This window comes from Peromyscus eremicus, chromosome 3 (genome assembly GCF_949786415.1).
Source record: "Peromyscus eremicus chromosome 3, PerEre_H2_v1, whole genome shotgun sequence".
Classification (NCBI taxonomy): domain Eukaryota; kingdom Metazoa; phylum Chordata; class Mammalia; order Rodentia; family Cricetidae; genus Peromyscus; species Peromyscus eremicus.
In genome coordinates, this window is record NC_081418.1 from 138,659,541 (window position 1) to 138,676,601 (window position 17,061).

Below are 17,061 nucleotides of genomic sequence, written 5' to 3' on the forward strand. Positions count from 1 at the left end.
TCTTCCTCAGGCCTCTGCTTGTGTGGTTGCACACACACAACTTTATAGTCACATGTATGCAACACACACACACACACACACACACACACACACACACACACACGAGTATCGAGTTCAAAAGCAACTCAAGAAAATTCAATGCTGTGAAACATGAAGGCTTATTTAAGAGGTACTTTCTAGTGTTCAGTTGTAGCTAATTCTTTGGATTACAGCATCAGCATTTTTGTTGAATTTAGGAATTAGGTTATCATATCTTAACATGGTAATGATCTCTCCCTGGTGCCTCCTACAGATCCGGGTGAAGATACAATTTTAACATTTCCCAGACAGTCTCTCCATCTCTAGAGACGTTCTTATCAAAACTTTCATGGGGAATCTTCTATGCTTTGCTTCCATTAAGAATAAACTGCACTCAGGATGTAATGTATGAGAGAAGAATAAATATATAAAAAAGAATATATTATATATCCAGGTTGAGTTTCATATATCTGTAATCCCAGCACTTGGGAGGCTGAGGCAGGAGGATTTTGAGTTTGAGGCTAGCTTGTAATACACAGCAAGATTATGTCTCATAAAACCAAAACCAACCCCCCCAAAAAACCAAAAAACCCAAACCCCAAACTGCTCACCCTCCAAAGCCCCTCTAAAACCCCTAAATCAAATCAAATCATACTATCCCCTAACAAGCACACAAACCGAGAAGCCAAGCCTATTTTGCGATTCTGGACTAGGTGGGTTAGATGGCATTGGGGCACCACAAAAAGACTCTTGGTTATTAAATGCCTGCCCAGACAAATGATGTCACCAGACAGTATCTCACTGTAGATCTATGCTGTGCCTAGTGCTCTATCACATTCTGGAAGATAGCACACGACCTACACAACAGAGTTTAAAGTATGTACAGAAGTTTCCATGTCTTGATTTCCAGCCTCAGATCAGATTGAGCTCACAAATCATGAGCGACTGATCTGCTGCTACTCACTCATCTGATGCTTACAACATTGTGGAAATATCAGAGGATGAACAGACACACTCAGAACTGTCTCTCCACATTCTGGCTGGTCCATCTGTGGGGCTCTGTAGCCCATGGGTGTGGATTTCATTGGAAACAAGTGTCTATCCATGCCTCAGTCTGAGTAGCTATGGGTGATGTCACCTTAGAGTTGGGCAGTAATTTCTGGGAGTGAACATTAATGAGACAAGGAACCTGAGAACCAAAAGACAGGTCAGTCTGAAGACAAGAGAACATAGAGCAGGCAGGGCCAATGTTCAGTGCAAGATGTGCCGTCTCCTGGGGCAGAGGCCAGCTCTGTCTGAACACTGATGGGAGAACTGATGTTCTTTTGACACTGCTGCACATGCTTAGAAATGCAGAGAGCAGGGGTGGGGTGGAGTGGGGGAATGGGGCTAGAGAGATGGCACAGGGGTTACTGGCTGCTCTTCCAGAGGTCCTGAGTTCAGTTCCCAGCAACCATATGGTGGCTCACAACCATCTATAATAGGATCTGATGCCCTCATGCAGGTATACATGCAGAGCACTCATACATAAAATATTTTTAAAAAAAGAAAAAGAGCCGGGCGGTGGTGGCGCACGCCTTTAATCCCAGCACTCGGGAGGCAGAGCCAGGAGGATCTCTGTGAGTTCGAGGCCAGCCTGGTCTACCAAGTGAGTTCCAGGAAAGGCGCAAAGCTACACAGGGAAACCCTGTCTCGAAAAACCAAAAAAAAAAAAAAAAAAAAAAAAAAAAGAAAAAGAAATGCAGAGAGCAACACAGAACTCAAGGGTTTAGATATAGATTCTCTAGTCACTAAACACATCCATTAACCCATGAATGAGCTCCCCTGGCCCGCCACACTGAGATGATCCTCACTGAAAATGAACAAGTTGTTCCAAAGCCAGAGGAGGAGGCTGTGCAGAAAAAAAAAAAAAGGTATTTCAGAAGAAACCAAGACACAACAACTCATGGCATGGGAACAAATTCAACATAAAAATATGCAAATAAAATGGAGGCCTGTTGGTTTTCTTCATTTGTAAGCACGTTAAGTGTTCTTAAGAGATAGATCAAATGAAATTACATATTAAAGTTAGAAAGTTTTTTAAAATAAACTGGAAAAGAAAAACCAACCTGGTTACTCTCACTCCTGATATCACCCCTTTCTCTCTTTGTCTGGAATTCTTTTAGTTTACTCACAGACACACTTAGGCAGGTGTGCAGCATGTAATATTGTGCAATGGCACCCCTGATGTGAACATACCACAGTTTGTTAGACCGTCATCGGCCAATTGAGCATTTGGGCTGTTTTCCAATGTTAGGAAACACGGGTCCATTTCCCCTGTGTTCTTGTGGGCTAACCAAACACTTTAAAAAAATTCCCCATCATAGTGTTTTCTAGCGTATCTCTTTTTGTAACTTCTTTAGGTACTGTTAAAGTGCCGTGGAGGAAAAAAAAAAGTATTTCAGAAAATAAACATAATGATAGAAGTACACAAAGAAAAGAAAATGTAGTTATAAATGTCATAACTTTATTCAATATATAATGTGTCTCTAGTTCCCTTCCATTTATTTCACTGTCCTTTCTTCTAACAGCTCTTGGTTCTTCATGTCTGGAGAAGTCCAACGATGAGATCTACAGGTTCCCAGTTTTAAGCATTTCCTTGTTCAGAATCTAAACAGAAGAACAGAAATATCTAAGGAAGTAAAAAACCTACTAAAAGGACTAATTTTAATATTTAATTCTAAATCTTTAAATTTAATTATTTTTAACGAGGAAACTGCTCTCAGATTTCCTTCCATGTTTAAAAACAGAGCCAAAGGTGCCATAGAAAATGATTCATTGTGAAAGACCAACACTGCGAATCAACCTAAAGGAATGTCTTATAGATGAGCTCTCTCATGCTGTTGTAAGCTCTCTATGGCTAATTGTAGGGACACTGAATTTAACCAGTCTTAAAAAATGTGGGTGGCCACTGGGTATAGAATGTAAACATTAGTTGATTTAATTTTTATGCCTTAAAAATTCTTTTATATATATTTTTAATTTGAGAAATTATATGTATTTTGATCATATTATTTCCCTTCCCCCAACTCCTCCCAGATCTTCCTCCCTACGCAACTTCATGTTCTCTCTCTCTCTAATTCTTAAATTTAGTTAAAAATAACTCACTCCCAGGTACTAGTAATTATATTTCACTAGCATATTTCTATTAAAAATTCTACAATGTGTCTGATACAGTCCAATTAATTGATGATACATTAAATTTTATATAATATAAAATGTTATATTAAAAAAAATCCTAGTATGGAGAACTTAAGCGGGTGCTCATTTATTTTCTTTAAATTGGTATTAGATTTGACTATTTATACCGTACCAGTGCTGAAAGGGGCACTGTATTCTTCAATGGCGAATTCATCTAGAACACAGAAATAATTGGGCAGAAAGCAGTTAATTGTGAGTAAACCCTGTAAGTGAAGAATGAAAGCATAAATCACAGCTACAGAATCAATGAAAATAAGTTGTATACTGAGTTATTTTGATTGGGGCTGGAGACTAAGAGAACCAGGGCTCTGGAACAGAATGGAGGGGTGGGCTGCAGGCTTGCTGTGCCTGTGTGTACCCACAGGACTCAGTCCCTTCCCATGGCTGTGCTTCCCTGCTAGCACTGTGCCTTCTTCTCTGCGCCTTTCCTGAATTTAACGAGGAGACATCGTTTCATTCTGTTAACATGGTATAATGCCGGCAAGTTTCAAGTTCAAAGTCGGGAACAAACGGAAGAATTTCCTGCTCTATCTAGTCTCCTCCCATTTTGTGGGGTTTATATTAAAAAATACATCAAATGGTAGGTTCTATGTCACACATCAGTAGTAAGATGTGGTTTAAAAAAAATTGCTATTCTTACCTTTCCAGAATAATCCAGCCTAGAGCAGGCAACTTTAAAGGGAAATTTAGGTAGAACTCTTGACCAATTGTTTCACGATGTCTCCACTAGAGTGGCCCTAAGGCTTGTGTAAGTGCACCCAAGAAATTAATAAACAAAAACATAATTATAAGTGACCATAAACTCACTTTTTCTTCCAGTAAGAGGTTGTGGAATTTTGTTTTCTTTAAAATAACCTTTAATTAGACTAGGCACCATTTCCTATCAAAACTTGGCGTATCTGGGTTCCACTTACCTGTCTCGTAATAATCGTAGACTTTTATTGGCGCTGGTTTTAAGTTCTTTACTGGGATGTCTTGTTCCACCAAGAAGGAGAAACTCAGGATTTGGTTGGTTAGCTGGAGAGATGAGAGAACAGATTGGACTCAATGATTAACTTAGTCGTTGCTCACCATCTTCTTTTCTTAAGATATGCTAAGCTACAGGAGTGTGCTGTCTCCTGTCTCATAGCCTAGAAGAGAATGGGACGTTTCGCTCTCTATAACATAACTAACAAAAGATGAAAGAACAAAAGTTCTGTGGATAGTCAAGTGTCATAAGCAGCTTTGCTGACCAGTCCTGGTCCCATTTTCCTTTGTAGCTATTTGTCCCTGTGTGTGTGTGTGTGTGTGTGTGTGTGTGTGTGTGTGTGTGTGTGTGATAAAGGGGTGGTGGAGACTGATCTTTGGAATCTTGATGGTCTGGTTAAACACTGCAGCAATTCTTACAGACCCCAGAGTCACAAAGTCTTACCTTTTCAATGTAGACCAGAACATGGTTGGTGTTCACTTCAGTCCTCTGAATGTTAGGCTGGGTTTGGAGCTGTTGATAACCCAGAATTATGGAGTGAGGAAGGTTTACGCTAGGAGCAGTTTTCAGGCATTTTTTTCATATAAAAGGTTTCTCTGAAGAATCTAAACTATTGATTTTTTTTATTTCTTTAGGAACACTAGTCATAATGACAATATTTATTGAATCCTTTCTATTCATATGTGTGTATATAGATACATATACTAGAAATTTATAAAGAGATACACATATATATGTGTGTGTGTGCATATATACATTTTTTGAAAGTGTGTCCACAAACCTGATAGCTAATGGCTTGCTAGAATTGGGTATAGACTAGAACTTAGGCCTCATACCCAACACACTATAACCAGTATAAACAGTAATAAATGATGTAACCATACTCTGGAGAGGCAGGTTTGCAGGAGTAAGCCTTTTGAAAACTACATCAATAAAATCAAATAGACAAACAGTATGGCACTGCCACCTGCAAAGAGCTGGTGTTAACCCTTTCCACCAACGGTTTAGTGTTTAGCCTTTTCTGCTGATGGCGTAGGGTTTACCTTTTTCACAGACGGCTTCACGGGTATGAAGCCTGATACCATCTTCACATCAACAATGACCATGTTGGAGCTGGGCCGTTCTCCAGTGTAACTGAAGGGAACACATAGAGATAAGTCCTTCTGACAAGGTTCCTCGGGATTGATTGAAGCCAGAAGCCTAACCTTCTGCTCAGTTTCTCTATCTACCATATCTGTGTGGTTGTTTGGAAATTTCACCATTTTCCTCCCCTCTCTTCATATATCTATATATCTATATATCTATATATATCTATCTCTATATATATCTGTATATATATATATATATATATATATATATATATATATATATATACACACACACACATATATATTCCTGAGATGATATATTCTCAATGCTAAGGCCTTTCAGTAAGAGTTAAGAAAATGTCCTGGTTTACAAATACAAGACCCCATTTTTGTTAAGATTAACTTTGCACAATACATTTCTTTCACAGACGTTAACACTCCCCCCCCCCCCCCCCCCGTGTCCTATAAGCAGACTGGTTGTCCCTTAGGATTTACCTTATGTTGATGTGAATCTGGAATGTTCTGTGATCATCAGCGTTTAGGGGGAGAGTATCGACATGAAGAGTGAAGGGTGCTGTCCCGTCTGTCTTTGGAAGGATGTTGTATTTTAGAGATGTCTGAAAACAAGAGCACAATTCTTTGTCTCAGTGCTGAAAAAGAGGCTCACAGCCTCTTCTAAGTAACTCAGCTCTTCACTTAACACAGATTTCCTTTTTGATTTTGCAGTGAAAATGTAACCCTTGAGACGTTCTCTCCCATGTGCCCATTCTCGGGGCCCTGGCGGCCTCACCTGGAGGTACACACATCCTGACCCTGACACTGTGGTGGCATAATTTCCAGGAAGATCTGGCAGCCTGACTTCCTGCAGCAGCAGGCGGTTGGTGTTGTGAACATGGAACTCCTGAGAGAAGGTCCCTGAAGACTTGATGGTGACCAACGCTTCTTTCTTACTTCTTGTGAAAGTGGCCGCTCCATATTTGGAGAGGGCTTGGAGAGCCACCACTGTATCCTGAGGAAAAGAGGTACAGAAATGCAGTGGATACAGCAAGAGCAGGCCGCGCTGAGTGTACAACGTCAACACTGCTTCCGTTCAGGATCATTTAGTCAAAACCACAGCTCATTAGTTTAATTTCAATACAGTTCATTCCTGCTTACTAATGGTGACCCAGTCTATGTATTTCAGGGGGAATAAGTTTTACCATTTACACAGACTACAATATATATGGAAATATGAACTGAACGTATATTATTAGTAATTTATAAATCTGTGTAGCAATATTTGTTGTAGAAACTTGAAGTGGGGAAGAAAATGTAGGCTAAGATAGAAAAAGAAGATTAAAGATGAGAAATCAGATAATTTTTGAATAATGAAAAGTGCTTATGGAGAGGGGAGAGGAGCATTATGGAAGAGCTGGGATGTTTTAAGTGGTCCCAGAAATAGCAGCAAGTCCATTCCAGAAACATCATAAGGACTTGCTTAATCAGCTGGGTGCACACACATTTACTGCAGACAGGAAATGGCTCAGGCAGAATTAGGGAATTTTAGTCTGTGGATGAAAATAAGGTTTATTTTCTCATGGAAGTAATTCCACAAAAATATTGCTTTGGGAAACCGACCCCTGGCGATGCTGAGAACCTGCTTTGAGGAAAGGAGAATGAGAATGGAAGGAGGACAGAGCAGTGGTCCATGTGTGAATTAGGCTGGGACTGGGTGATGGAGGAACAGAGAAAGTGTGCGTTAGAAATGATGATGCCGCTGTCTAATCCCTAGAATACGTTTAGTGTTCATATATGGATTAGTTGAGTTATCTTTCCCTCATAGGGTCTCTCCACAGACCTGAGTGGAGGAGAATCCCCCATGGGAGTTCTGCTGCCTGATGATCCATTTCACAATTTGGGATGCTGAAGACAGGTCCTCTGAAGATGGGGAAGGCAAAGCCGTAAGATAGGCAAGAAGCACGTAAGCTGTCATTTCCACCTCAGCAGAAGGGGCCCGCGGTTGATAATAGGGCGTCTTCACTTCCTGAACATTCCCAGGACGTCGCCAGTGGATCGAATCCTCTTTCAAATGGAAAAGATAAAATTTTAAGCTTAAAACATAGTTTTTAAAATCTAGCCCGTAAGTGATGATTAGTTCAGCTAATGAATTGGAACACATGAAATGAATGGATGCTTTAGAACAATCACAAGCAGACTTTTATTTATTTATTCATTTATTTTTTTTGAGATAGGTTCTCACTATCTAGACTAGGCTGGCCTTGAACTCCAACTCAGAGATCCACCTGTCTCTGCCTCCTAAGTGCTGGGATTAAAGGCATGAGTCACCCTGCTTGGTAACAAGCAAATCTTTACCAAAAAGCACATCAAGCTCCCTGATGATCTTTGGGTCTCTTTACATACTTGTGTAGCACCAGTGGTTGGATCTTATAACATCAGTAATGTGTGTGTCAATAAAATGGTTCCTATCACTTAAGTGTTGGGTCAATGACAGTTTCTCTTGCTGTCTTTCTAGTTAAGGTGGGACAAAAGTGACTGTGCCTTTGCATCACTAGTGACTTTTAGTTGGATACCCTTTGCAATAGAGGTTCCTACCTTCTTTCACAGCCTCTCTGTTTAATGATTCAAGCAGCTCATTTCGCTTGGCTTGGTTTCCTGCCAGTGCGAAGGCATAGGCCAACAATGCCTTGGTATAGATGTGACTTCCTTGGCTCTCTGAGATGGAGGCCCAGGCTGTTTCCAGGCAAAATAGAGCATTGCGGACAATACTGTGCTATAAAAGAAAATGAAAGCCAACTTCAAAACAGAACCAGGCTAAGGAACTACCCCCAGGCTAACCCCAGGTTGAGAGCCACACTGTGACAACCCAGCATTAGAGTTTATACCAGGGAGGAGTTTCCTCTTAATCTTTTAAAAAGGACTTATTCATGTCACAGTGAAATGTACCAAAATCAAAGACTACAAAAATTGGAGTTTTCCTCAGGGGATTCTAGTTCTGTGATTTTTTTTTTAATGCCTCCCATTTGTGAAGGAGTTATGGTGATGGGTGTGTACATACACTGACAGCCAGTGGAATCTCCAGCAGAGCAATGGTGATGTAGGCAGAGAGTGTCACTTCATCGTCCACGCCACCCTGGAAGGACAGAGGGAGAACTCTTACATACTCCAGCATTCACTGGAACATTTAGACTCTCCTAGTTATGTCATCAGGACTGGAGAACTCTTTTTTTCTCTTTTAAAGATTTTAAAAATCATGGGTATATAATGTTCAGTTTGTGCATGAGTGAAGTACCCATGGAGGCCAGAAGAGGGCATTGGGTCATCTGGAGCTGTAGGTACAGGTAGTTGTGAACTGATTACGGAGGATGCTGGGAACCAAACTGGTCCTCTGCAATAGCACTAAACACTCTTAATCACAGAGTCATCTCTCCATCCCTGAGGACTGGAGAGCTCTTACAGAATCAGGGCATTACCTTCATAGCGTTGTTGAGCAGGGATCCGGACTGTTGGAAACAACCCGTTTCCTTCTGTTTCCCTGAGAGCCAGTTGAGAGCTTTCGTGATGTGTGTCTTCTCTACAAAGATGTGTGACTGAGCTTGAGCAAAGGCCTTGAGCACAAATGCAGTGAGCCTGTTCAGCAGAAAAGAGACCGAGAAGCAGGGCCACCTCACTTTTAAAGCTCATCATGTGTTGTCTGCAGACACTGATAGGTCAGTGGAGGTCATTGTGGAGGGTCTTAGCTGGTAGTTTTCAGTCTTTGGTCTTATAAAATATATCTTATTTGGACTGTCACAGCACCCTCGCATCAAAACTGCATTTCCCAAATGACTTCCAACTGTACCGCTCTCCATCACTTTCTCTGCTCTCTACCTTGCCTCTTCTAAAGGGCAGCGGGAAAGCTTTCCCCATCACTGTGGACAACTGCCCTTCTTGTCTTCCACCTCTATTTCTTTGTTTCTCTATTATCAGCTGTGCTGGTGGAGCGGATGGATTTTTAGAGGTCAGTAGAGATGACATTTGGAGTTTTAAGAATAAATAAACCTTCCAGAAAAGAATACCAGGTGTCAGAGAACAGCAATTTCCTGAAATGCCTCAGATTAGTGGAGCATGAAGACACAATTTCATCTTACCAAGTATTTCCCTGGCTGTTCCCACCATGACCCCCAAATGTGCTGTATGAGCCATCACTGTGCTGATAGTTTAGCTGCCTCTGATACCCTGGAGAGGGAAATTCAGTTATGTATGAGCGACATGAGACAGTTGTTATTATTCATTTATTTTAACCCTATCAAAGAATCATTGAGTAAGCATTTTTTTACTCACATGTTTCTAAGCGTGTTGACACTATTGGGAGTCATTATTCTACAGAAGGGCATTTGATTGGAAATCACAGCAATAATGATTACCAAATCTTATCCAAACAGAAGGCATTTAGGAGTTCAGGTAAAACTGCTCACCACTGATGAGGTAGCTAATGGCTTTGGACTTGATGGTCTCCGTCAACTGTTGTGTCTCGTTCAGATAGTTTAGAACATAGATGTTAGGGACAAAAAGGACCATATTTTGTTCTCCACAGCCGTAGGGCATCTGGAGAAGATTTTGGAGGTTTTGCATTGCAGAGCCTAGTATATCACCTGAGGAGTGAAAGGTTATTGCAAATTAGAGGAATATAGAGATGGTTTGTATTGGAGTAGGAAAATATAACCTAGAGGCCACATTATTAATGGAATGAAAGATAAAAAATTATACATAAAAAATGAGAAAAACAGGAAGCAGGGAAGAACCTGAACGGCAAGAGATAACATCTTTTCTGATGGGCTATAATGTCTGGGAAAACGGAACTATCATTTTTATATTGGCCAGGATACACCGTCATCCAGTTTACCTCTTGAAGAGGAGGACACAGCTCTTATTAACTGGCAGAGTTAACCAAAGCATACTGTGTAGAACAGCATCTGGTAAACTTGCTTCTCACTCTTGCACAGGGCAGCTGGTGGCTCCTTTCTCAGTCCAGCATCTGGTGCTCAGGGACTTCATTAGTCTTGCATGGTGAGGTCCCATGCGTACTGGGATCACAGAGAGGAACAGCTGTTATGGCTGGTGCTGAGAGACTTACCCAAAACAGAGTATGTAGCCCTAGCAGATCCTTCAACCACGTTGGGTGGGAGGTCCAGCGACCACCGGTTAAGTAGTTCAGCATCTAATGAAAGGAGACAAACCAGACGTTAGACAATTATGGTGTGGGGGGAGGGGAAGAAAGCAATGCTCCACGTTTGTCGTAAATATCTTTCCGCAACACCATCTAGATGCAACCTTTTTGTTTCTCTTGGACCCTTAAGCAGTTTCTTGGTGCAGTTTAGTTTCTCCCAAAGCCACCACTCATCCCATGGCAAAGTTCATATTTGTTATGTATTTGTACTATCTGTCTACAGCTTTCCTTATAAGCATATATGTTACAAGACTTCCTTCTTTTTCCTCATGGATTATATTAATTCCGTGTGTGTGTGTGTGTGTGTGTGTGTGTGTGTGTGTGTGTGTGTGTGTGTATGCACCCATGAGGCAGGATCTCTCATTGAATCTAGAACTTGCTGTTTCGGCTAGACTGGCTGGCCAGTGGTGCTCTGGGGTCCTCTTGTCCTCTTGCCCCTGTTCCTCAGCCCCCCAGTGCTGACTGGGATTACAGGTGTACACTGTCTTGCTCAGCTTTTATATGATGGCTGTGGATCCAAATTCAGGTCCTCATGCTTGCCTAGCAAGCCCTTTACCTCCCTACTCAGCCATCTTCCCAGCTACAATTCCCATCATTGCTAATGTTTTCACACAGGCATTTACCCCACGCATGTACATTAAATATGTGGTATGTGCTGAGTTCTGTCTTCTGTGCTGTGGGTGGTGACTTTCAGAACTCATTTCCTGACGTTTGAGAGCTCTTACTTTTATTAGAAGTGTTAGGTAAACAAGTGAAGGTGTATTTAGTGAGACAGACATTGGTGGGTAATGGAGAAAATTGAAAGAGGCTGGTTTATGGACTGAACTAGTAAAGTGGGAGGCCGGGGAGGTGACTCACCGTGGAAAGAGTCATCAATAAAGTCATTTGTGTTCAGAGACCATCAGTAAGTCATGGAGTAAGATTTACAGATACTGTCAGAAAGATACTCCGAGGAAAAATGAACCCAAAGTAAAAAGACTTTAGAGACTGAGTGTGGTAAACATGCTCCAAGAGGAAGAAGGCTGCTGGGGCTGGCTCTCAACGAGTGAGAGACAGAGCAGCGGGCCATGAGGTTTAGGGACAGGGAGGGCTTGAGGGTAAGGGTTTTAGTACTGTGGAATGTGGGAAAGCTGTGAAAGGTGTGAGCAGAGGAAGGACACGTTCTGACTGATTTGACATGTTCTTGAAGGAACCCTCTTGCTGTACAGGCACAAGAGGGGATGGTCAGAAGGTCAGTGAGAAAACTGCTGAAGGCATTTTTTTTTGAGTCATGGTCTTACTGTCTAGCCTAGCTTGGCCTCGAACTTGTTTTGTTCCTGTCTCATTTTCCTAATGGCTAGAGTTTCCAGCATGTGGCACCATGTACCGCTCAGTTAGGAAGTCATTGAAATAGGCCAGCCAGAGAAGGGACTACAGTAGAAGTAGATACGGTGAGAAGTGGGTGAATTCTGATATAACTTGAGAGTGGAGCCAGCTACATTTGTGAATGGATTGGGGTGGAGAAGAAGAGAAATAACACGATAAAGGCAGATTAAAATGTTTTATGCCTGGCGTGTGGAAGAATGAAACTACCACACTATGAGATGAAGGAAGTTGGGAGGAGCAGGTCTGTGGGGCCAGCAGGGCTTCCCTTTGCTGGCAGAGTAGTTCTGAGGTACCGGTTAGACCTACAAGCCTGTAAGCACAGATGATGACTAAATACAGGAATCTGAGTTCAGAAAGGAGATATGCACCAATGATGCACATAAATGTGTGGGCTCTGGTACTTGATTGTTATGAAATTTATGTGTCTAGGTCTGGGGAGGTGGCTTAGTCTGTAAAATGTTTGCCTTGTAACACGAGGACCTGAGTTTGATACCCAGAACCTGTGTGGGAAGACAAAGCCAGACATGGTAGTGTGTATTTGTAATCTTAGCTCTGGGGATGCAGAGACAGGGAGGGCCATTGGGTTTGCTGGCTAGCTGGCTTACCTTACTTGCTAGGTTAGTGAGAGACCTTGTTTTACAAAAATAAGGTGGATAGCACCCAAGGTACAATGCCTAAAGTTGACCTTGTCCCCTATATGCACATACACGTACATACATCCTCCACAGGAACACACACACACACACACACACACACACACACACACACACACACACTATGTAGATGAGACTATCAAAGATATTTAGATGAATGGTCTCTAACTTATGATGGTTCCAGTCACTATAGTGTGAATGTGAGGCATAGTCAGTAGAAACCATAAGCACCTTGAATTCTGAACATCACCCTTTTCCTGGACTAGTGATATGGAATGCAACACTCTCTAGTGATGCTGGGCAGCAGCAGCTGCCCTCGGCTTTAAGCCAGGGCGGGACTATAAGAGCAAACAATTGTGTTGCTAATCTACGACATCCCATAGGTTAGGTATATTAAATGGATTTTTGGCTCGTAGTATTTTCAGTTTGTGATGGACTTAATAGGTTGCAACCCCTTTGTAAGCTGAAGGGCATCTGCATAGGGAATGGGCTTGTAGGCAAAGCCTCACCTTGAGAATCACTCTAGATGGCACACAACTTTTTTGATGGAGATCTTTATATGACCATACTAACAGTATCAGTCAAATAATGTTTTGGGGTCTATGTCAGCGCACTAGAGATAATGTCAATCAAATCACAAGCATAGATATATTTAAATTACTAATGTAACAGTACACCCGAACAATGCCACACAGATCCTTCAATGTCCTCAACATAGTCTGAGGAGAAGTTTTACAGGCGTAGATGTATTAGAAAGAATCTTGCCCCAGGTCAAGGCTTTTAGTTTTTATAACTAACCAGGAGCTTTCTGGCAACGTTTTCACTACATCTCTTCTTTATCCTTAAAATATGACAATAATTATAATAATAATGATAATATCCTCAATAGTATTCATCCTTTAGTCCCCTGGGGAAATTGAGCATATTTTGAGAGATCTTCATCAAGAAAGGACTTCTCTTCATGAAATGTCTTTAGGTTTCCATGGAAAGAGCATACAAGTTTTTGCTTTAGTTTTCCTTCAGAGTAAGCCATATCTCTGAGATGGTTTTTCCACAGCTATAAATTCTACTAAATGGCTTAGCTTGAGAATTTTGTGTTTTGTTACACATACCTGATGCACATAACAGTGTGTTGAATGTTTGCTCCTTCTCAATTCCTTCAGGCTTAGCATTGAAAAAAAAAAAGGTAAAATGATACATAACATAACAAATACAAAACAAAAGAAACAAACAAACAAAACCCCAAACCAATCACTTTGAAGTATTAGGAAAAACCTGAGCTGTAGACCCATGCACAATTCGGAAATGAGATACAGTCACCCAGATTACAAACACAATGCCACACGACAGACCCACGGTACTCACACACCTCAACTATTAAGGGCTTGACCACAGTGTCCTTCCGAACAAGGTCTGGTACTTCTGCCACCTCGTTGCCACACAATTCTGGAGACTGCAGAGCTTCTGCGGTAGCTGTGAAGTTCACCTCCCCTGGGAGATACAGTTTCGAAGGTTTTAAATGGTGATACTCGGGCCAGTGCGATGACCCGGCAGCTGAAGATGCTTGGTGCCAAGACTGACACCCCGGGTTTGATCCCTGGGACCCACATGGTAGAAACAGAGAACCAACTCCTGACACGTTCTGACCTCCACATGTGCATTGTGGTACACACACACACACACACACACACACACACACACACACACACTCACACACACAGAGCAAATAAACGTATTTGAAAATTCAGAAAAACACCGTTATACTGTGTTACAGGCTTTCTCCCAGTGTACACAGTGCTTTTCTGCTTGGGTGACCAGTTTTAAATTCAAGAGTCGGAAAAGCACGCACTGGGCTCACAGCCAGAGCAAACCATTGCGACACAAAGCATGAAATCAGTCAACAGCTTTGCCACTCACCCAGTGACTTTGGGGTCACAGCCCAGGACACAGTTTTCCTTCCATTTCCACAGATGCAGTGGGAGTCTTTGTGGTCCCCTACTGGGACTGCCAGGAAGTCAGGAGAGATCTCCAGGTCCACACGGATCTGTTCCCAAACCCAGACAGGCAGAGAGAGTCAGGAGGAATGATGAGAAGCTGAGAGCGCGGTCGAGGCCAGAGGCTCTGAGATGTGTCAGAATGGGTAAATCCTAGCACGTGCTTTGAAGTTTAGATGTTTGCAACATAGGAATGGTGTAAATGCCTGGGATTTCTCTGTGCCAGTGGAGAAAGAGATGTTTCTTTAGACAGACTTTAAATACAAAGTAATTTAGTTGGGCATGGTGGCATGTTCCTGTAATTCCAGCACATTGCTGGTTGAGGCAGGAAGGTGGGAATTTTTAGGTCAGCCTGGGCCTTGTGCACAGTGAGACGATCTGTCTCAAAAAAAAAAAAAAATCCAAAGAAGGAAAGAGTAATCATGTAGAAACCATATCTGAATTTAGGAACATTTACAGAGAGTAGTGAATGAAAACAGCGTGTCACCTCAGAGCTTTTCTCTGAGTACTTGCTCCTTTCTGAAACCAGGGCACAGCACACACAGCTCTAGAAGGGGTCTGGGGAGCCCTAGGTAACGGGGGTGATGGGGTTCACACTCACTTCCAGAGAAGTGCCCTTACCCGAATGCAGCGAGACATGTAATTGAACACTGTGGCTTTGAGGGTGAAGGCTTCTCCCCGCACCACAGAGTAGGGGAGGGTGAGTTCCAGGAAGAAGGGCTGGAAGACTTGAAGAGAGATGGTGGGGGAGAGACCAAGGCCAGTAGCTCCAGACAGGCAGAATGCGCTGGCTTTCCACTCTGTGATGGTGTCAGGGACCTTCACTGCCAGCTCACTGCCGCCCGATACGCTGGTGTGGAGGGAAGGAGAGGACAAAAACAGAATGTGGTAACTCAGAAATCAAGTGCTGCAGATGTGGGGCTAAATCTAGAGGCTTGATGCCTCTGTTGTGGGGTCTCTGGAAGTCCTCCCCTTCCCTCCCCTTCCCTCTCTCTCCTCCCCCCATTCTCTTTCGATTTACTCATGCCCCCCCCCCCCCCCCCCGAGGAAGACAGCTTCCAGTTTCCTGTCACTTCTGTGAACTGGGAACCACTAAGGGGGAGAAAAGTGTTTGCTGTGAGATAAGTGAATCAGAACTGGAAGGATCGTGAATGGACGACACCGAAGTCCCAGAGCAGGACTCACACCCTCACCTACGCTAAGCCCCAGGGAGCATTCAACTCACTCCAGTGGCACCATGTCCCAGATCCAGGTTTCTGGGAAAAACTTCCGCACTGTCTCTCTGACTTGCACCTCTTGAAGATCTTCACTCATGCTGAGTGGGACTGAGTAGCTCATTGTTCTGAAGCTTCCCCCTGCTACTGACGCCATAGGTAAGGCTTGAGGTGCTATGTGAGAAGACAACATGTGAGCCCCACGTTCTCACAACTGATTTTGAATGGTTGCTTCTTAAGTAGAAGAGGGCCATCTACCCAGTAGTCACTTTTTCATATTTTTTATTTATTTGTTTATTACTTCATATATTTTATACATTTGTTCTATTGCTTCATGGCATAGAGGTGAGTATATTTTTCTTTCTAAAGCCAGTGGAGCTTTCTCTAAGATGGCTGGTTTCCTGAAATGATAGTCATGTCTCCCACTGGCGCTGGCAGTGAACACCAAAGGTCAGGAAAGGAAATTAGCTGTAGCAAGATTTCAGAAATATGACTCATTTACCAGTGAACGAGACAGAGACACAACCAGTAAACAGCAGGATCCTGGAATGTGTGTGCTACATACCCTAGCCTTGGAAAGGGTTCACAGCTCCATATGGGGCTGTGTAATCAAGTATGGAGGTTGGGAAAACATTGGCAACAGTAAAAAGGTCTCTGAACATGTCACAAGCAAAAACTAACCCACAATCAAAGGCGCAACGAATCTGAGGTGTTCTCAGACTGCATCATCGATTTCGATGTAACCTTGGATCTGAGCACACAGCCTGTGCACTTTGCACTGCCCATCACTGCTTGAAATACCCTGGCTCAGATTCCTGAGTGTTGTGTGCTGTGAACCGCAGCAGTTTTATCTCCACATAAAGGCTTCTGCTCTCATAGAAGCATAATGGCTTAATTACAAAAATAAAGAGTTGTAATATTTTCCTTCTAGCTTATAGGCATCAGCTTAATCATGTAGAACGTCCTAGTTCTAACAACTACTGCTGTTTGAGTTGTTGACTTGATAAAAACGGTTCAATGAATTTTAGTGTGGAATTCATGCAGAACTTCCAATAATTTCTGAAATGGCCACAAACATGCATCTACTATTTTTATTGTGTATTTATGTGAAGTGCCATTTTCAGCACTGATGAGTATAAAGTTAATATATCAACTAAGGCTGAAAAACACTGAGGATGCTTTAGAACTTATAGTATCTAATATGCATCCATAATTTAATTCTTTATGCAAGATAGACAAGCATATTCATCTCACTGACATGCAAATTTGCTTTTGTTTTTAGTAAATGGTGAACGCATAGGTGTACCAAAGAATTG

At 42.3% G+C, this 17,061-nt stretch overlaps 1 protein-coding gene across 1 annotated transcript in view; it reads right to left on the reverse strand.

Moving 5' to 3' along the window:
* Positions 1 to 2,548: 2,548 nt before the first annotated feature.
* Positions 2,549 to 17,061, reverse strand: part of LOC131906130 (pregnancy zone protein-like) — a 45,312-nt gene continuing 30,799 nt past the window's right edge. The window contains exons 18-36 of the mRNA XM_059256922.1: positions 15,757 to 15,919; positions 15,153 to 15,381; positions 14,455 to 14,581; positions 13,907 to 14,028; positions 13,650 to 13,701; positions 10,427 to 10,510; positions 9,768 to 9,944; positions 9,441 to 9,528; positions 8,784 to 8,940; positions 8,369 to 8,443; positions 7,906 to 8,083; positions 7,151 to 7,374; positions 6,104 to 6,322; positions 5,809 to 5,930; positions 5,269 to 5,359; positions 4,670 to 4,738; positions 4,173 to 4,275; positions 3,371 to 3,412; positions 2,549 to 2,667 (exon numbers count right to left, since the gene is read on the reverse strand). Coding sequence (XP_059112905.1) covers positions 2,645 to 2,667; positions 3,371 to 3,412; positions 4,173 to 4,275; positions 4,670 to 4,738; positions 5,269 to 5,359; positions 5,809 to 5,930; positions 6,104 to 6,322; positions 7,151 to 7,374; positions 7,906 to 8,083; positions 8,369 to 8,443; positions 8,784 to 8,940; positions 9,441 to 9,528; positions 9,768 to 9,944; positions 10,427 to 10,510; positions 13,650 to 13,701; positions 13,907 to 14,028; positions 14,455 to 14,581; positions 15,153 to 15,381; positions 15,757 to 15,919 — 2,345 coding nt within the window. The 3' untranslated portion in view covers positions 2,549 to 2,644. The remainder of the gene's footprint in view (positions 2,668 to 3,370; positions 3,413 to 4,172; positions 4,276 to 4,669; positions 4,739 to 5,268; positions 5,360 to 5,808; positions 5,931 to 6,103; positions 6,323 to 7,150; positions 7,375 to 7,905; positions 8,084 to 8,368; positions 8,444 to 8,783; positions 8,941 to 9,440; positions 9,529 to 9,767; positions 9,945 to 10,426; positions 10,511 to 13,649; positions 13,702 to 13,906; positions 14,029 to 14,454; positions 14,582 to 15,152; positions 15,382 to 15,756; positions 15,920 to 17,061) is intronic.